This window comes from Lycorma delicatula, chromosome 6 (assembly GCF_047948215.1).
Source record: "Lycorma delicatula isolate Av1 chromosome 6, ASM4794821v1, whole genome shotgun sequence".
Taxonomy (NCBI): domain Eukaryota; kingdom Metazoa; phylum Arthropoda; class Insecta; order Hemiptera; family Fulgoridae; genus Lycorma; species Lycorma delicatula.
Window position 1 is genome coordinate 2,220,395 of NC_134460.1, and position 22,461 is coordinate 2,242,855.

Here is a 22,461-nt window from a genome sequence, read left to right on the forward strand (position 1 = left end):
ATAAATAAGACTTATAACGGAAACTAACAAGGTCAACAAAAACTAATTGACAATGAATTATAAAAGCACAAAAACCACTAATTCTGTTTGTATATGTACTAACAACATAACCTGAAACACCAAACAGCAAGCAGTCTGCCACAGAACAAAAATTCCATTTGTGCAGATTAATTTGTTCGCCACTGTATATTTAATTTTTTATCTATTAAAAATTAATAACAAAAATGTCTTGTGTGTGTAGCGGCAGTTCCTCCAATGGTTGCTGGTGTGCAGCCCCCGCCACCTCCATTGGGTCATGCTGGCCCTCCGTGGGTTACATTGCCACCTAATTCAGGTATTTTTTTTTTTTTTATGTTTTCAGTTAGTATTTTTGCTTTTCTCTTTTAGTTTTTGGTAACTTGAAAAATTTATCACTGCTTCTGTATCTATCTGTTGCGCTTAATTGTTTGTATTATTAAAAATAAACTGTGTTTACTTGTGTTACTGTTATTATATATTTTTTAATTAAATTTTTTCCATATCTAAACTAATGTTCATTTTTGTTCTAACCTTGTATTGTGAATTGTGTTATTTATATGTAAAAGCATGTATTATGCAAAACGCCATGGAGGCGCTTTAATTTATTGATAATATATATAAAGTGTCTGTATAATTGATATAGAATTGATAGAAAGTTGATTCAACATAAAATGTTGAGGTTTATAAAGTTAAGAAGTGGCAAAATTTTATTTATTATTATCTAATTAGCATTTAAATAAATATTAACAGGCTTAATTATATGTGTAAGTAAATTTGGTTTTCATACAGGAATACATCTGATACATTATGATATATTTTAACTACATGTAGGTAATTTTTTATTTATATGTTTTAAACAATAAAATAAGAGTATGAAAATTACTGCTATTCAGTGGTTGTTTTATAAAATCCTATTTATATTGGCACTGTAGAGGTGTTTCCTCATATTTAATTATGTTTTGTTATGTGCTAATTTTTATGTAATCATTTTTTTTTTCATATGGTCTTTTCCCATCCAAGAGTAAAACCCACATTCTCTGAAAAGTAACTAGACTACAGTTTGGCAAATGAAAAAAATGCACCTACTTGTGCAGTATTAGAATTTTTTAATGAATTGTAAAAAAATGCAATTTGTACCAAACCACGGCTTGCCTTCCTTTCTATAGTAGGTTATAAAGAACTTATTGAAATGACAATTTTTGACAAGACACATGAAGTGTCTTTTTCTAGTTTAGATCTTGATGATTTATAAAAATAACACTAACCTAAGTTCAAAGTTAAATCTAATGGAAATGGGTAAAGGGCTTGTAATAAATGTAAAAAAAAATAAATGCATGAGGGGTGGTAGTGGAGGAGTGATTTGGAAGGTTGGTGATTGAAAAAAAAAATTTCCAATACAAAAGTTGTAGAACATGCAAAAATTTACAACTTTTGTAGAGGTCACTTATAAAAACTTAACCTCAAAATTTCTGAGAAAAATGCAAAAAAAAATTTTTTCGTTTTATAATTTTTCATTTCTGCAAAAATATAATTTTGATGAAACTTTGTAAAAGTATACTTTTCTGTGTTTTAAATAACCACAAATTTTTTTAATGTCAACTTTCACCGGATATTACAATAATACCATTTTTCTTTTACCCCTTTTTAACCCTCCACCACCCCTGCTCGTGCATTTTTTTTCCGCTTATAAAAAGTCCAGGTAACAATTTTCTTTTTCCTTCTAAATGAGTTATTTTGATCTGTCTAACAAGACACTTCATTTACATTCATGCATATCATCCTCTGAAATAATACTTAAGGTGATTCTGGAGATGAAACAGAAAATAAAAAAGTTACCTAATATTAAGCATTGATTACAGCAAAAAAAAAAAACAAATTTCATTTAGACTATGTACTTTTTTTACAATTTTGTGATTAAGATAGTTTGAGAAACTTAAAAGTGAGATCTGCTGTTTTGCATAAAATTCGAAAATAAAATTCTTAGATTCAATCAAAGAAGATTTTTTTTACATTCATATGTAAAAAAAAAATAAATAAAAAATTGGTTGATTTAGAACCTTTTCCCCTTTGTTGAAATCAGTTGAAAGTATCTAATAAAAGGTTAAGACACAATGACTTTTTAAAAAGATTAAATTTTTATTTTTCATAATTATAAATCCACTAGTATTATAATACTTGTTGCAGTGTGTACTGTGTTAGATTAAATTTTATATTTTGTATTTATTCGTTGCACACCCAGTAATCATTAATAATTAAAATAAATATTCACAGGATAACATAAAAATTTTGTACTATAAGTGTAAAATTTATCAGCTCCAAGGACTGCCTTATGATAATAAAAAGATTTGGATAACTTTGAAAAATTCTTAATATCTTTAATAACATTTTTAATTATAAATAAATTGGTTACCGGTTAACTCAATGTGAATTGAGAATATCTGAGCTTCCATATTCTAATATGCAGATTGGTAAGGAGCCACAGTAGCAAATGATGTCGCCATTTCAAAAATATGATAGAAAATTTAATGTGATCTGGATTATATTAAGAAAAAAAAATCATCAGCTACAAAAGTGCACTAATTATATTAGGCTAATTAATAAACTCAACAAAGTAAATTAGAATAAGAATGAGCCACGTGTTCTACATAAACTGTTTTTTGTTTTGAGAGTAAAAAAAACATCTAATTTTGAGCAGATTGTTGGGTAAAGTTAACAAAAATAAAAGAAAACGCAGCTCGTATTTGCCAAAAGAAATTGGACTTTAATTGGAAAGAAAACAAATGATTTTAACTTAAATGATAACCTTAAAAAATAAAAAAAAATTATGAAACTAACATAACTTAATGATACTTAATAAATATCAGCTGAATTAACATATGAACAATGATATTAAAAAAGAAAATACATGAATATACATTTTTCAAATACATATTTTGAAAATCTACAATTTAACAAAGCCTGAAAACAAGAGAACATAAAGCAACGTATTTACAATTATAAACTTAGAAAAACATAACATCAATAAACATAGTATGACTGGAAAACTATTGCATTACTGACATATACTGTAATATTGAAAAAATTAGCAATGTAATTAACTTAGAAAAATAAATTACAGTAAATCTTAATTGGCACTGGCCTTATCTAATTTATGAACATCATCAAACTTAGCATTAAATAATTAAAACTAACAATAATATTCTAGTACAAAAAAAGTTAATTACAATAATCAAATTGAAATAAGTAAACTTATAAGTAGAGTTCATATTAGTAAACAAGCTTTCTTGAAAATATAAAATTACAAAGAAGTCCTAAAACATAACTGCACATCTGGAGTAATTTGCTTTAGGTTAATTTAAGAGAAGTAATATGAATACAGTTCATGAGTAGAAAAGAAATAATCTCGGCGATTAACAAGTTACAAGATTAAATTAAGAGTTAATTACAATAACAAAAAATGATAATAATTAAGCACGTAAAATAGGTTGCAGGTGAACAATGACCCAACCTTATATAAGTCACCTGTCGTGACTGTACTTAAGTGAGTAAATGGTTTTTTAAACTAAACTTGAAATTGAAATTGAAACTTGAAAGGCATAAGGTATGATGAACTGAATGTTCCACAAATTTTAATGATAAAATAACTGTTTAACGTAATAAATAATGAAAATTGAACTTGCCTATAGCACACAAATATTAGCAAGAGACGAACTCGTGAATGAAGGTAAATGAATACATACAGTAATCCTGGGCGTAGTCCGCAGTGGTGTATCAGGAATGCAGGAGTGAGATGTGGTTTAGAGGTAGAATAATATGTAGCATCTCAGATATGTAGCAACGAGTTTGGAGGGATTCTTCATCGATGAAAATGTAATCAGCAGCTCGAGAAGATTCGGCGTCAATAGAATTGGCAGTATGTAGTGATTGAAACACTTTCGACAGAGACGTAATATAGTGAATTTGAAGAATAACTTAACAAAGAAACAACGAGGCTGGACGAACATAGAAAACTGTGAAATCACGAAAAACTGATGAGTAGAACTAGAGAATATTATGACAGAGAAATACCGCAACGTTTATGAAGACGAAGAAAGTATTAACATTATACGAGGGCGTGGTGAGAAGTAGGGGAGGCGAACAAAGCAATGGACAGAAGAGTGTGTGTGTTAACAAGAGTAGTGTCTTAGTGTTAGTATGAGAACGATTAGAGAAAACGTGCGGAATTCGGGAACGAAGACAAAACAAAAATAATGTACAAGCAAGCAGACCACTAAAGAATTACGTAAGAGTGATAAAATAATTTCTGAATATGCAAGTTGAAGAAATGACATCAGGGCAAACAAAGAGAAATAGACTTCTAGGAACTATGACAATATTGAAATTGGTTGAGAATAAAAAAACACTTAAGAATAATATATATTAAGACTAAACAGCAATAAAATAATGCGTAATAGAAATAAGCTAACACCAATATGATGATGCAACAGTCAGTCAAGCTGGAGCCTGAGAGAAATGATATCGAAAACAAACCCAAACAATCTATTTTAAAAATACACGTAGATAAGCCTTACAAAAATGCAAAATAAAATTACCAAGCCTGTAAACTGCAAGACTCTACCATAACCTTGAATTCATTGGAATAAAACGACTTTACGCAAACTGCGTAAACACAGATAGTAAATATTTTTCTTTTTTGAATATTGTTTGAAGGTTTTATCTTAGTGTTATTATGTGAGATAAGTTGGAATGATTTTATAAGATGAAATTTCTTTTTCTAGTTTAGATCTTGATTTATAAAAATAAACACTAATCTAAGTTCAAAATTAAATCTAATCTAATATCAAATTGTAGTTCATGTTGTAGATTACCGTATATGAGTGTTATTTTTTTTCAAAGTCCGATCAGTCACGAAATTAAAACCACAGTGAAAATAAAAATTTTTTTATTTGTAACAAGTACTTAAATAGTTATGCTATTTCTCTACGTAGTCACCACTCCGATTTAGACATTTGTCATAGCATGGTACCAACTTTCCAATACCCTCGTCATAGAACGAAGCCGCCTGTGGTTTCAGCCATGTTTCTACGCTGGTCTGCAGCTCGATGTCTGTGCCAAAATGTTGTCCTCCTAGCCAGCGTTTCATGTGAGCAAAGAGGTAAAAATTGGATGGAGCCAAGTCCGGTTGTAGTGTGCGGCCGAGCATTGTCATGGAGAAAGATAATGCCTGATGACAACATTCCTCTCCGTTTATTCTGAATTGCCCTTTGTAGATGTTGAAGAGTCACACAGTATGAGGCTGCAGTGATGGTTGTGCCATGTTTAATGAATTCCACCAAGAGAACTCCATTTTGCTCTCCCAGAACACAGCCGTACACTTTCTGTTAGAGAAGGTTCGCTTGAACTGCTTTGGTTTACTGTGAGAATGAGAATGCATCCGCTGTTTGGATTGTCATTTTGTTTCTTCAGTTTCGAAATGGACCCATGTCTCGTCCCCTGTGACAATTTTGTTCAAAAAATCTTCTCCTTCATTGTGGTAGCGCTGGAGAAACGTTAGGGAGGTGTCCATTCTCATTGTTTGCGGTCATTTTCTCAATCTTGCACACAGTTTGCGGTACTGAAGTGTCTTACTCACATTGGTGTAGAGAACTGACCTTGAAATTTCAGGAAACAAATCGCTCTATACAGAAATTGTGAACCGACAATTTTCTCGAATCGCTTCGCAACACATATGCGCAAAGGTTCATCTAATTTTTGCGTGGGTTTTTATTTCACAACTGATCAGACCTTGAAAAAAAATAACCCTTGCAATATTGTTGAAGATTGCTACTTGTTATATATAGTAACGTTACTATACTTGGCAGCTTTAATCTTTATAACAGGAACATAATCTTGTTTTCAAGTTTTAGTACTGCTGTGATTCTCTTTTGTTCTTAATTCTTTACAACTTGTATTAGTTTTTTATTTATTACTGTTTATGGAATAATGGTATCTAGTAATGTACTTACTGTAGTAATAAATTATTTACTACAGTAAGTACATTATAAGTCAATAAGATTGAGAAAATCTTTGTGAGTATGGAATCTTTGTAACAAGATGAAATGTTGCTGTTACATTATTTTATAATAAGATTTTATTTCTTTTGAAAGTTTTTTTTTTTCTATAATTTATGTAATTTCTATACATCGATAGATATAATTTTTTTTTCTTTTTGTGTATACCAGGAGAGGAACCAGTTAATGGTGGATCAGAAGAGCCTGTAGATGGTGTACAAATGATACGTCCTACTGTGTCTACAGCATTACCACCTATATATCCACTTATACACCAGCCTAGTGTGATTGTTAGCAATGTGACAGCCAACGTTAATGTACATAGCTTTCAACCTATGACTTATCCAACAATGTATTCTAATACAGCTGAACCACCTCCTGACTCTCAGAGTAATGCACCACGTAGACAGCGAACAAATAAAGTGGCAAAGAGACCTGAAACTCAAGTACGGAGAAATGTAGATTCACCACAAGGAAATTTTACGAGTCAGTTTTCTCCTAATGCCCAACCATATATCCCTCCCCAGGCATCTTATCCTTATTATCAGCATCAGTCTGCTGCTGGAATTCCATCACCTCAGGCGATGGCTGGAAGTCCACTGTATTTGCACCCACCACCTATGCAGTTTGCAGCACCATTAATGATAGGTCCTTATCCTCCTGGCGCTGTCTATTCCACACCACCGCGGCCGATTGAACAGCAAGACGTCAAGGAAACAGTGCCTTATCCTCCACAACAATCACAGGATCATCAAGATCTTGCAGTTGCTGTAACACTGCCCGCCTCTGTAGTACCGATCATACGTCCTTCTCTACCAGCAGCTGTTGATTTGTCTGTATCAACTACAGTCAGTCAACAAAATAAAGAAGAGGAGGATGAAGATGCCCCGGTTGTAAGTGCAGTAATAGAAAACAGTAAGATGGCCCAGTCAGCTGCTGTTGTGGAGAAAGTTAAAAATGAAGAACCGGTAAAAGATAAATCTCCTGCTCCGGTTCTGGGAAGTGGAGTAAAACCTGTAGTGACATCGATATCTTCTCTAAAACCACCATTTCAATCAAATAAGGAACGAAAACCATCTGCCAGTGAGGAACCTGCACCGGTTTCAGAAACACCGCCTTCTGCTCAAAATCAAACTTGGGCTGCTCTTCTATTTGGTTCACAGGCACCAGATAATGAGCCAAAACCAACTGCAGCTATAAAACCGACGATGCAAAATTCTATTCCACTAGCTACTACTTTGAATAATATCAGCGGTAGTCCTTCTGTTACTGTTAGTACTAGAAGTCCTAATGTGAGTAATGTTGTTACTCCTTCGAGGAAGTCTATGCCCAACATCAATGCAAGTGGCAACAAAAGTCTTCCATCACCTTGCATTTCAGATGATCCTCGTCTTCTTGAACTCGGTAGTAAGTATTTTACTCGTATCTGCATTTAATCTTTGTTTAAACTGTGTTTGGTTATGAAACTATTTTTTTATATATATAAAATTATAAATATTGTTTTTAATTAAAAAGAGTGCGCACGCGTAAAATACTTATAAATATATATGTATTTACATATATAGTATATTTATATATATTTATAAATATATATATATTTATTTATATGTTTTTTCATTTTTATTTAATTTATAAAGTATTTTGCATATTTAAAGCTGTATATTCTCTGTACTCTTAAAAAAAGAATTACTTTTCTTTTACAACAAAGTAGTTTCATAACCAAACATGTGTCTAATATATATATATATATATATATATATTAAATAAAAAATAAATTTCATTTCTTTTCTTTTCTGTTGTGGCTACACTGCTTGACCACACCCATTCATGCCTGTGCAATGTGAAGTTATTGTTCTTTGATTATTTGGCAATTGTGCTATAAATAGTGTTTTGTGAAAGTTAGTTTCATTTTTTAATGAAAAAATCATATTTCCATACTTTGTTCTGTGTGTCACAAATATATAATTGACATAACTCAGAGAAAGTGTTTGAAAATTGTTTCTTTTTCTGAACATACCAGTATAACATCAACAGATAGCTTCTGAGTGTAATGTTGAAATAGGGACAGTAAATAACTATATAGTTTTTATTTTCAAGTACTTTTCTAGTAAAAGGACTTGAGATTTAAGATATTAGATTTTTGACCCGTTGTGTCAGATTTGTTGACAACATAAAAACCGGAGAGGAAAGAAAAGCTACAGATAATCTCGCTGCTTTGAGGAGTTTTCTTGATATCATTATCTTAAATTGTAATGAATATTTATTTCACTCTTTTAGTTTAGATGAAATGCTAATCTTTTACTGAGGGCGATGCAGATTCAGGATGTACATCCTAAATAAAATAAGCTTGCAAAATATGGGTTAAAGGTTTACATTTTAGCTTGTTTTAAGACTTATTATGTGAAGTATTTGGAAATATATGCAGGTGTTCAGCCGGTCAGATCCTTCGTAGTCTGTAATAGTCGATAAAGGACCCTGTAAAAGGCTTAGATAATATCTGACAATCGGTTGGTTTAATTCCTATAATATTGAAAAATGACAAGTCTCACTGTTGTAGAGATGTTAACATCAATCTGCCAGAATTTTTAATAAAAAAAATCAAAAGAACACTATTTTACAGTTTGATTTTTAGGAAAACCTCACATTAGTTTCACATGTACCAAAATGCAAAAATGTGTGTTACTTTTCTCATTAGTGTATGATGATAATGAAAGTCAAGCATGACTACTTATCACAACAAAACTAAAGGTGGCGTTGACATTGTTCATGCTATGTGTGCTGAATATATGGTAGTACAGGGAACGAAACTGTGTCCTTTTTGTTTTTCTTTGCGTTTTGAATATTATTGCACTAAATAGTTAGTTATACATTGTACTCTGTTCAAACTTTGAGACTAAAAGGAGAAGAAAATATTTCAAAACCTTGAGAATAAAGCCTTACGTGGTGATGCGCACAACAGAATCTCCCAAGTGAATTTTAACATATTGCTTTCAAGCCTTTTTGGTGTAGAAGAAGAATAGCTTATATGCAACAAGGCTTATTTATGTGAAAATTGCAAGGTGTGTTTGTATTTGACATATGGAAATGGTGTGTGGAGACTGCTTTGAAAAATAAAGAATTTACTATTAAGTATCTTGTTTATTTATCATGCATTTCTGTTCTAATTATGTCAAATCAAACCTTTCATTGTTATCTTTGTAAACGAGAATTAGCAGCCAGTGGAACATATTTACATGTGGCAACTTTAGATTTTGACTTACTGCAGCTGAACAGAAAGCTCATCAGCCAGCTAAAAAGCAGCTTTTAACACCTATAATATGTAAAAAAAAGATTCTTAAGACCAAAGCACAAGTTAACTGGACCAAAGAATTAAAGAAGACTGGAAAAATTATGTAACATTTAAAGAGCAAAGGGTTCAATATGTTGGAATCAGATGGTAATACCACACTGGCTTATATCCAACAATCAATTAAACATCCCCAGAAAAAGAATGAATTTGGGGTTGTTTCACATTTAAAAAGCCCTTGTTCATTACTTTCCAGTAGGTGGTATGTTGAAAAATGATTGATATCAAGATTCTGAAGGAAAGTGCTCAGCAAAACAAATTTTCACAAGACAATGGAACGTTCTAACAACATCTGGTGCCTTGTCATACTGCCAAAAAGTTTTCAAAAAATGAAACAGTTCCCTTGTGGCTAGGTAATTTCTCAGACTTAAACCAAACTGAATGTATTTAGGCAATAGTCAAAAACGACTTTTAATAATGAATTTTAAAATAAATGTTAATCTTAAAATATAATGTTATCATAAATATGGACATTATTTATATGGCATTTTTCATGACATTTATATGGACAAATCATGGCATTTTTCATATGCTACAAAATTCCATTTCCATATCACGTCCACAAACTTGAACTTTGTGCTGATATCAAGAGAAAAAAATTTTTTGCCAAAAAATTGACCTCATTAAAGCAATAATATCTGTATGTTTTATGATGAAATCAAAATTGAATCTATGTCAAATCATACAAAATGATTAATCTGAACATGTGTTCGGATTAATTTACAGTGCACGTGTATGTGTGTGTATGTTTACAAACACAACAAATCTTTGCTATCTGTATCATATGCATTTTCTGATGTTAATAAACATTAACCTGAAATTGTTTTGGTATTTGAAAAATGGCAATCGCTTCAATTTTGAAATCTTTAAGAACTTGTAAATAAATTAGAATTAATAAAGTAGATTAAAAGAACAATTTAGTGTAGAACTTAAAACTTAAATAGTCACTCAAATTTGCTCTAAATTTGATAATTACAAAAAAAATTAAAAATATTTATAGAAAAGGAGTTGTTTAAGAAACTCATGACAATCAGAAAAATCACAAAAACTATAAAATGGACCCAAACCATTAAATACTGTTTCGTACAGATAGTTAATGGCCATATAATATAATATAATGATTTACTAAATAAAACTGAATTGCTTAAGCCAAATTCCAAGTGAAATGTTAAGCAAAATGTGTCTGGTAAAAATAAAGATTTTACTAAAACAATTGAGAAAGAACAACTTCAAATGTTTCTACATTATTTGTTATTAACTCTTTAAATATCAGGTTTCATTTCCATGATTGGGTAATTTTTAATCTTTGTTAATGATAATCTGTCTGACAATGTTTGATTTTTGTTTATACATCAAACAGCTAATGAATACCTGTCTAAAACTCGCTAGTATCATATCACATTGTAATTGTAAAACAGTTACTAACACTTTTATTCAAAATTGCATGTGTGCAGTGAAGCAGAAAAATGCAATTGCTAACTTGGTTCGGCTTATTCCAATCAGTCACTGAAAACAAGTATCTCAGATTTGGTAGTCAACAAAGTTAATATATTAAATGATTTCCATATAACCAGAAAGCTAATTTAAATTTCAAATACAATTCCAGTAAACCTTTTGGGCAGGATAAAGCAAATTCATGTACAACTTCAATAATTTCCGTAATGATGATGAACAGGTTGGGAATAGCAGTTGTAAGCTATTAAACAGCATTTTATAATCGCAAAGTGAAATAGTTTGGCAAATTCAGCTTTAGCAACTATTAGGAAATCGAAAAATATCATTTGATATAGTAATAGGAAAAAATGAAAGTAGATTTAAAAGTTTAATAGATAAAAATTTGTTACAAAATATTGTAAAAGTTCATACAAGTCAGAATAAAAAAAAGTCTAAAAAAATCATTGTCGAATAAATTGAATTTATAGTGGCTTTTTAAAGGTGAGCTGTTTCCAAAATTGTGGTGTTTGTTGATCACGGTTTGAAACTGAAAGATATAATTCAATATTAAAACTTACTGCTGCAGAGACATATTTAAAAGTGGAGGTTATCATAAAGAAGGAAATTGCGTTAATTTTGTGAGTAAATGTTTGTAATTCTAATGAGTTCTTAGAAAAGTACAAGATAGTAAGGCAGTATTTAGGGGCTATATTATTCTCTATATAATAACAGATAGGTTTTTATAATGTTATAAGATAGACGAGCTGTAAAATATACTATACTAGTAGTAGTTGTAATTAATTCTGTGCTGTATAATATTGCTAATGTATATAAGACCAGAACTTTGGACTGATGTGATGAAATTGTCATAGTTTTAAATTGTGTCTGCAATTTCCTTGATTATTTAAACAAATGTAATAATACAAAATTTGAAGCACTTGCAGTTTTCAACACTAACTAGTATATATTTATATTAACTACTTTATATTTTACGGTAACAAATTTATAACATTCTAATAGTTATACCAGATGTGTAAATTTGAAACTGACATTTGCCCATAGATGGCCCTGGCTATCTGGTAAATACTGGTAAATACTGTCAAACCGCATCGTTGGTACAATTTTCTTTCTTTAACAGCCGGCAAAGATTTTCAACTCACAACAATACAAGTTTCATACAACAGCATAGTTTCAATAAGTGTTGAACATGTCAAGTTTTGTAACCTACAAACTACGATTTGCAGACTGCATTGATTTTTTTGTAATCATTTAAAAAAACTGCTGTAGAATTGCATTGAATGCTTGTCGAAGTTTACAGTGAGCATGCTCTTGGTAAATCACAGTGATTTGAGTGGTTTAAAAAATTCAAAAGTGGCAATTTTGATGTGAGAAACGAAGAATGTGAAAGACCACAGAAAAAGTTTGAAGACAGCAAATTGCAAGTGTTTTTGGATGAGGATGATGCCGAAACGCAACAACTTGTGGATCAATTAAATGTAACATGAGAAGCCGTCTCCATATGTTTGAAAGCCATGGGAAAGATTCAGAAGATGGGAAAATGGATTCCACATGAACTGAATGAAAGACAGCTTAAATGAAAACCTAAAAACCACTTGTGAAATGCTGCTCGCCAGATACAAAAGAAATCCATTTCTCCATCGAATTGTGACGTGGTGAAAAGTGGATATATTTTGAGAATCCTAAACTCCAGGCGAACCATTATCAATTTCAAGGCCAAATCGCTATGGAAAGAAGATAGTGTGCTCAGTGATTGGTGGGATCAGAAGGGTTTGATCTATTATGAGCTGCTAAAACCTGGCGAAACCGTTAATACTGAACACTACTGACAACAAATGATAGATTTGAATCTAGCATTGGGTGAAAAACGACCAAAATATCAAAAAAGGCAACACAAAGTTATTTTGCTTTATGATAATGCACAATCACACACAGTAAAACCAGTCAAGGGAATGATTGAGGCATTCAGAGTTGGGAAATACTTTTGTATGTGGCTTACTCACCAAACTTTGTTCCATCCGACTACTATTTATTTACATCAATGGGACACGCACTTGCTGAGCAGTGCTTCACTTATGAAATTGTACGAAAATGGTTCGATGACTGGTTTGCCTCAAAAGAGTAACATTTTTGCATTCATAAATTGTCAGAGAGATGGGAAAAAACGCATAGCTAGTGATAGACAATATTTTGAATAAAATATTTTTTATCATTTTCATACAATAAATGTGTATTTTGTATACAAAGATTACGGTTTCATATTTACAAGTCTGGTATTTTAAAATCCTTTTTTTCTTCCTAAATTTGATATGAAGTTATGATTTGATAAAGTTGAATTTATTGATGCAGTAGAATATGATTTTTGATTGAATACTTTTTAATGATTTATTATTTATAAAAGTCATTGCTGTGTAAATAATTTTCTACATCATAGTTTTATTTTGCATTATAATTAAGTAAATTAACATTTGCTGTTTTTAATTGTGCATAAATTAAAGGGCACAAAGTTTAATAATATGTGTGAACACTTTTATTATTCATATTATTGTTTGTAATCTTTTTGATTAGTTATTATAATTTTTTTAATCTACTTTCTGATTGCAGTTTTGAAATTTTAATTGGTCAACACTAGCCGATAAAAAAAACTTATATGAAACATATTTGTAAGTTTCATTATATGCTTTTCATGACTTAAATACATCCGTCTCTATACATTGACGATTAATTTGAAAAAATTCTAAAAATTTCAAAGAAAAAGAAAATTTCTAAAACAATTTTTAGAAATTTGTGGAATATATAAAAATTTTAATTTTCTTTAAAAGATTTCTCCAGTTTGTTTTATCTGAAGCAGATGATGTTTATTAAAACTGAAAAAATATGAAAACTTATAGAATTAATGACCAGTATATTTCAGTCATTATCCTTTTTATACAGCCAGGGATAGAAAACTATGATAGTGTTGGGTGGGTATACAGTACAAAAGTTGAACCCCCAACATTGCATCAAGAATGTGCTGAATGTAGGTTCTTGATAGCTTCGTTATTAACCTAGCAGGGTCAGATTTAACACCCGCAGAATAAAATTATGCAGAGGGGTTCCTTGTAAGAATAAGGAAAGGGAAAGGGAATAAGGATAAGGTCATTCTACCTTCGTGGAACACTTGTAAAAGACAAAAAAAATCCCACCTGAAGAAAAGTTCTTTATCCGAGCAATGGATGCACTCCCTCCTGAAACCTCTTTTAACCAGGCAAAAAGCATCACATATTTTAAGAGTTGTGTAACAATTGGATTGCCATTTATTAACTGTTCAGCTACACTCCACCGCAAGTTGTGCAGTTAACCTATATTTTCTTAGTACCTACCCAAATTTATGTAAGTTTTTTATATTAATCACGGTTAGGTTTTGTTAAGTTAGCTAAAGATGATCTTGTGAAATAGCTCTTTAGTTAAACCCAAGGTAACAAAAAACGTGATGAGACGCTTTGCTTTTAACAGCCTATGTATCCAAATTAAGTTTGGAACCTCCTGAAAAAAAAAAGAAAAGCCGATTCATTTCTGGTTATGTGGCAACTCTGATGGCGACTGTCTTTCTTTGGCCAAGAAACAAGAATGGTGGCTCAACCGATTTTCATAATTCTCTTAACTCTTTGCTGGTCTTAGGTGGAATATTTTGATGTAGCTGACGTGCACGATTTAGGGCCTTTGTTGAATATTCAGATACAAACATTTTGTCTTGTTTTATTTCGTTCTCTACATAATATTTCGCAATTTCATGTAATTTTTTTTTTAGTAGTATTCTGAAATGATAATGCTAGTTGTTAGTTTTAATATAGTGTAATGCGAGGGATTTTCATGTGTATGGTAAGTTGTTTATTTATGGTGTTGTGTATAGTTGGACTGTGAGCACTTTATTTCTTATTACATCGTGAAATTCTTTAAAATATAATAATATATAAATTTATAATTATGTAAATTTTTTATGTGGGTAAAATAAAGCTAATTGTGTAAGTATTTTGTATATATGTGTGACTGAAAGTCTGCAAATATTAAATGTGTGCGTGCATGTGCAGATATATTAAACAGAAAAAATAAAGTAAGATAACATTCATTTCTGTAAAAAAAGAAACCAGTTTTAAGAAAAGATAAATGATTATGGAAGTAGGAAGAGTAGAGAAGGTGAAGCATGTCACAAGGTATTTGGTTGCAATAGTACTTGGTTGCAATTTCTGTAAGATTTTTATCTGTTATTTAATCCAAGTAATTAATGCAACATTTTTCTTTTCAGATTTCTTGGTACACTATCAGTTGGAGCATAAACCGGCTGCTCTTCAACCTCGAGGTTTAACAAACCGCAGCAACTATTGTTATATTAATGCAACGCTCCAAGCTTTGTTGGCCTGTCCTCCATTGTACAATTTGATGAAGGCAGTAGCTACATTTAGGGGGAATAGTATTAATAATAATAAAGGAAAATCATTTACTCCAATTATTGACAGCATGTAAGTGTTAAATTATTCAGTAAATTATTTTTTGTGAATTAAAAGATTTTTTTATTTTATTTTAACAATAGTTCATTATTTATTTCTTAGTGTGGCAAAAATTATTTATTGACATCAGTTGCTTCAGGATTTTTTCAGTGTATCCAGAAGCTGGCCATTTTAATTTTTATTGTTAAAAAGTGTGCTTCTGGTGGGAACAGTAAATCAGGTGTGTGTAAGGCCCTATGCAATTAATGTATGGAGACTAACTGGTTATCTTGAGTATATATATATATATATATATATATATATATATATATATGTAAGGTCTGTAAATGAAGTAATGAGACTAGTTTTTTTTGGGAGCCAAGTGACAACACTGTGAAGTTATAGTAAACATAGGGTTATATAAATAGCTGATTTATATTGCATATTAATATTTTTAGTCTACTGTTGCCATGTAAAAACAAACTTTTTGTAAAATGAGTTTTTGTTGAGCGTTAACAAAAATGAGTGATACTAATTATGAGCAACTTTGTGCAATCAAGTTTTGTGTTAAGAATGCTACTGAAACTTTTTCAAAATTGAAAAGTGCATATAGAGATGACGTTCTATCACAAGCCCAAGTTTTTACGTAGTTAAAAGCATTTTCAGATGGCTGGGAATCAATTGCGGACAATCCACGCTCTGGAAGATCGTTAATGTCAGAAAGTGATGATAATGTTGAACAAATCAGAGACTTTATATGGTACGACTGACGATTAACATTCAGAATGATTACATAATAATTAAATTTGAACCATTTGACAGTCCATCAAATTTTGATAAATTAATTGGATATGAAACAATTTTATGTAAAATTGGTCCCGCGATCTTCTCAGGCGAATTGAAACTTATCCTGATTTTCTAAAAAAAATGTTATTACTGGTGATGAATCTTTGATATTTGAGTAAGACTCAGAAACAAAACGCCAGAGCAAGGAGTGGCACACTTCAAACTCACTACATCTCAAAAAAGGAAAAAATGAGCAAATCAAAAATCAAAACCGTGCTAATTTGTTTCCTCAACAGTAATTGCATTGTCCATAAGCAGTTTTGTTTTTGTCTACAGGACAGACTGTGTAAATCGATATGCTTACTGAAAAATTCTTGAAAGAATGCAGAAAAGAGTTTCCCGCATGAGACCAGCAATCAAAGACAACTGGTTGCTGCATCATGGCAATTTGTCACACTGCACTGTCAGTTAAAGAGTTTTTGGTAAAGAAAAACATTTATGTAGTTCCTCAACCACCTTATTCACCTGACTCTAGTCGCTCCGAATTTTTCCTGTTTCCAACTTTAAAAAACACTTCAAAGAAGGACACCATTTTGGAACAGTAGAAAACATTAAAAAAATGTAACCGATCATCTGAAGGATATTCCGGTTTCTGAGTTCCAACACTGCTATGAAGAGTGGGAAAACCATTTGAAGCGTTGCATGGCTTCCCAAGGGAATTGTTTTGAAGGTGATAAGTCAATAATAATTGGATTGTAAAAAAAATTTTTTCTGAACCAGTCTTATTACTTTATTTACAGACTGTGTGTGTGCATGTGCATGCATGCGTGTGTGTATGTTTGGTAATAATACTTTCTTTAAAATTATCTTAGTTTTTTATTCTTTGTTATTAACATTGTTGAAAATTCATTTGTTAATATAAGCATTTTACTTTTGTGCATAATAGCAAAAATATAACTACTAAAAAAATAATTTTAACTGAATACTATAATCTGTTGTACTGTAATGAATGAGCCGTTGAGGTATTCAGTTAGTATGTTGCTTCGTTACTAAAGCACGAAAAAAGTAAATTGTTTTTCAATCATATTTGTGAAACTTGAGAATTTATTACAAATGTTCTTTTACTGTATTGTATCTTGCTGAAGTTGTATTTGTGAAGTACAAAGCTTTTACTACTATGTGTCCACTTTGTTACTTCGTTATTACATTAATTGTTATGGTTATCCTTAATCAATAATTACTGGTAATGGCAAACATGAAACCTACACCTGGAATTATTTAGATTTGGTGATTATTGCAATCATTTATATTTGACATTTACATGTATTTTTTTTTGTCTGAAACTAATTGATAGACCCCACTTTAATAAGCCGGCCATTTTAACGTTCTAGTGTTAAAAAGGTGTGCTTGTGGTGGGAACATTAAATCAAGTGTGTGTATGGCCCCATATTATTATTTTATGGAGACCAAAGGGTTTATCTTGAACATGTAGAGTTCTTTACTGATTCAACTTCAGTTGATTTAACAGCACTTGCATAAACTGTCAGTCTACGCTGTATGTAACAGCTTTTACAGATTATTACAATGTTTGTCAATATATTCCCTGTGTAGTGATGTATTTAATAATTTTCTGAGGAAAGAAGTATATAAATTTTTAAATTATAAATTATTAAAAATTATAAATTTTTTATAAATTAAAAATTATAAATTATTAAATTTATATTTTTTTAATATGTTTTTTTTTTGTTTGAAACTAATTGATAGACCCCACTTTAATAAGCCGGCCATTTTAACGTTCTAGTGTTAAAAAGGTGTGCTTGTGGTGGGAACATTAAATCAAGTGTGTGTATGGCCTCATATTATTATTTTATGGAGACCAAAGGGTTATCTTGAACATGTAGAGTTCTTTACTGATTCAACTTCAGTTGATTTAACAGCACTTGCATAAACTATCAGTCTTAAGCTGTATGTAACAGCTTTTACAGATTGTTACAATGTTAGTCAATATATTCCCTGTGTAGTGATGTATTTAATAATTTTCTGAGGAAAGAAGTATATAAATTATTAAAAATTATAAATTTTTTATAAATTAAAAATTATAAATTATTAAATTTATATTTTTTTAATATGTTTTTTTTTTGTTTGAAACTAATTGATAGACCCCACTTTAATAAGCCGGCCATTTTAACGTTCTAGTGTTAAAAAGGTGTGCTTGTGGTGGGAACATTAAATCAAGTGTGTGTATGGCCCCATATTATTATTTTATGGAGACCAAAGGGTTTATCTTGAACATGTAGAGTTCTTTACTGATTCAACTTCAGTTGATTTAACAGCACTTGCATAAACTGTCAGTCTTACGCTGTATGTAACAGCTTTTACAGATTATTACAATGTTTGTCAATATATTCCCTGTGTAGTGATGTATTTAATAATTTTCTGAGGAAAGAAGTCTATAAATCTCCCCTCCCGCTTTAATTAGTTTATTTTGTGCTAAACAGCAAAACTGATAAAGTTTGTATGTGGCCTGAATGTTATAGTGCAGTGTGGTGTATGTTGAATAAGGTTAGTTGCTTTTTGTATTTTTATGGAAGTTTTATGTGAAGTAAGATTTTACAGTGTTATGATGGGAGTGTTTAGTAACTATAGTTTTTATTTAAATATTGATGGAAGCTTCAATGAATTAAGAAGAATTGCTTATTGTATTAACTCTGAATATCTTTCACAATCAGTATTTTTCAGTTTACTCTGTTAACTAACAAGCTAATTAATGTTTTCAGTGGGTTTATCATCTACTGAAGTAGACAAGATGATGGGTTTTTGTGTGACTTGTAAGATTGTCTTAATTATGATTAATTAGTTTTACGCCCACCTTGAAGTTTTTCTATCACAACTTCTGCTCCGTTCATTTTCTTCACTGGGTCAATCCATTTGAAGTGATCCAAGGGTGGTTGCATGAACAATTAAAAAAAAAATTGAAATTTACCTCTTGTTTCCTACATGTCTCAGGCCATTTTTGTTATGGTGCGCACACCTATTTTTGTGATTGTGAGGGTTTATGGAAAACGTTATAACTAAAAGACTTGATCCTGGAAGGATAAAACAAAAGCACTTTCTTAATATTTTCTCAAGGTAAAAGATTGGTCTATTAGTTTATTTACCTATCCCTCTCCTTTCTGTGAGAAAATTACCGATAAAGTTGAACATGAAAAACTGTGAAATTTCACTAAAGTAATTTTTTCAAGAGGCAAGGACAGTTTGAATTATTGTTATATGTAGGTATATGTTAGTAATTTTTCCATTAATAATACTAAGGATGATCTTACACCTAAATTTTTATGTATTTTTGAAAGCAATAAAAATGAATTTTTGAAAAAAAGATATGTAGGCTACTTATTGAAATTTCAGTTTGGGTAAGTTTTACAAGCATTTTTTTAAAATTTAAATTTTGGCTTCAAATGACTCTTGGGGCTGGTGAAGAAATCTCAAATTTGCACAACTTAGTGTTTTTATAGGTGTTTATGGCAAATAAAAATGTTTCTTGTGTATTGTACTAATAAAAAAGGTATAACCTCTCAAAAATCATGAAAAACCTGTTAAAAGCAATGCCATATTGACTCATTAAATAAGTACTTCCAAGGGGTTTTTTGTCTTCTTGGAACTTGTATTATTATAGTTGAAGTAGACTTGTTTGAACCATTAACTGCAGTGTTCATGTTATAACAGGTGCTTGAAGTCATTTCCAGTTATCAGGAAAATTCATGTTACAAAATACTCATTTACAATCTGACAATCTGATATTAGTCAGTTACCTGTTCACATCTGTCTGAGTTTCTCGAATTTCATCCTGTATTTGGAAGTGTTTATTAAATAAATAAGTTTTACTTAATAAGATTATATTTACAAATTTTAAAATCAGTTAAATTTTTTAATTATTTTAAATAATTTCACTTAAAACGATGGAAGAACAGTGTTCCATAGAATTTTGTATGAATGTATTCATTTTGTAATCAAAAGATGAAATACATAAAGTATTTTTTGATTAAATCAGATAAATAGCTAAGCTTTCAGAAACTAAAAAACCATTTTGAATGCTGTGTAAGAGTTGTTGGTACTGGAAGCTACCACAATTATGTTCCTCTGTCAGAAGGCAATATAAGAGTTAGTTTACTTCAGACTCCAAGGACTATGAAGACCATCCTGTGTCAAGTATTGTACCACTTTGAAAAAGACTATTATTGCTTGAGTGTATGACAATCAGTGGCGAAATAGAAGCGGTGGTAGATATTAGCCTCAAAAACGACGATGTGCAGGTTCATTTTTCCACCCAGCTGGAGCTACGGTACATCATTTTTCAAAAGTGTCAACAAGCAAAGTCCTGAGAAAGTTGAGATCACTAGGACTAACTACAGTGATTGGTCGTTTTCTCACAATTTCAAGAAAATTATTAGAAATAACAGCTGTTTGTTAACCACACTAAATAATAAACGGTCATTGCTACAAAACAGGCTATTTCATTTAAGAATAATTGAAATTTTGCTACAATTTATTTTTTCTTCAAAGTGTTAACAGAAATAAACCAATATAGAGATAAAAATGAATTCTTGAAAAAAGATGTAGGCTACATATTGAAATTTCAGTTTGGGTAAGTTTTACAAGCATTTTGAATCAAAATTGTGTTAGGTATTGGTTAAGTTATCATTAAATTATGACCTATCATTAATTTAAAAAAGCTATTTTAAAAATATTGAAAACATTAATTTCAACAACATAGGGGGTAAAATATAAAAAATGTAAAGTAGACAAAACCCTCTTGGAGCACTTATTTAGTGAGTCAAAATGATATTGCTTTTAATAGGTTTTTCATATTGCTTTTTAATAGGTTTTTGATTTTTGAGAGGTTATTACTTGTTAGTAATTAGTTAAAAATAATTAGTACAATACACAAGAAATGTTTTTATATACTGTAAGTGCAAATTTGAGATTTTTATCACCAGGCCCATCAGAGTTATTTGAAGCCAAAATTTGAATTTTTAAAAACAAATTAATTCAAATAGTGTATGCCATACTCACTTGTATTCAATGAGTTGTCACACACACTTAAAAACTCATGTGACACTTCCCTTGGACCTGACAACATTGGCCTTGGTATGGTGTCACACCTTCCTAATTCAATGCTACAACATCTATTGGACATTTATAATGGTTTATCTCCAAAGAAGTCTTCCTACCCGGCTGGTTAGAAGCCATTGTTATACTGGTACTTAAACCTTTCTTTTCCTGTTTAGCCTCCGTTACTACCGTTTAGATAATTCTTCAGAGGATGATATGTATAAGTGTAAATGAAGTGTAGTCTTGTACATTCTCAGTTGGACCATTCCTGAGATGTGTGGTTAATTGAAACCCGACCACCAAAGAACATCGGTATCCACGATCTAGTATTCAAATCCGTGTAAAAATAGCTGGCTTTACTAGGACTTGAACGCTGTCACTCTCGACTTCCAAATCAGCTGATTTGGGAAGACGCATTAACCACTAGACCAACCTGGTGGGTTACCGGTACTTAAACCTGGTAAAGACAAAGCAAACGCCTCAAGCTTTACAGCCTTCTTTGCTTAACAAGTGTTTTATGAAAAATAATGGAGAGAATGGTGAACCTGATCCCATCATGGTGTGGCATTACCAAGTCACGATCAGGACTGCCACCAGCGGAGGGAAGCCATGCCCCCGGTCACACAGGCTACCATACCCGGCAGCGCAGCCACCCCCGCCAGCACGAGCCCCCAAATCGAATCGCAAACAATACCAATATAACCATGGCATGATGCCAGTGCACCTACCTCCAACCAATCCAATGCCTAAGCCGTAACCCTAGTCACCTGGGATCCTCCTACCTTGATCAAGTACCTCAATCAAACTCCTTCTGCAGACCTATACATCGCAAGGGCGCAAAGAAAATCAGCCACTATAGACCATTCCTTGTGGATCATCTGGTTGGTAGAGAGATCCAGAAAGGAATGTATTCTTTCAAGTTCCCTAACAGCTTGTGAACATTCGACCTTGTATCAGGGACAGTCGTAGAGGACGTGGTCCACTGAATCATCAGTTCCACAGTCCGGGCATTGACTTGAATCCACCAAATGAAACCTAACCAAACTCGCCCAAAAGGCACCATTCCCAGAGAGAAACCGTGTGATATACTGATCAGGGGAGACCTGTCTAATCGCACCTAAATTAGACTATAGGAAATATACCATGCATGTAACGACCTGTGGGGGATTCGTCACACCTGATCTGCCAAGACGCAAAGCCCCGGTCTTCAATCTCCTGCCATTGTTCTGACATC

At 31.4% G+C, this 22,461-nt stretch overlaps 1 protein-coding gene across 2 annotated transcripts in view; it reads left to right on the forward strand.

Moving 5' to 3' along the window:
- Usp10 (ubiquitin specific protease 10) overlaps positions 1-22,461 on the forward strand; it is a 74,836-nt gene that overhangs the window by 20,799 nt on the left and 31,576 nt on the right. For both annotated transcript variants that reach the window (XM_075369987.1, XM_075369988.1), the window contains exons 3-5: positions 242-334; positions 6,240-7,475; positions 15,152-15,365. In XM_075369987.1, coding sequence (XP_075226102.1) covers positions 242-334; positions 6,240-7,475; positions 15,152-15,365 — 1,543 coding nt within the window. The remainder of the gene's footprint in view (positions 1-241; positions 335-6,239; positions 7,476-15,151; positions 15,366-22,461) is intronic.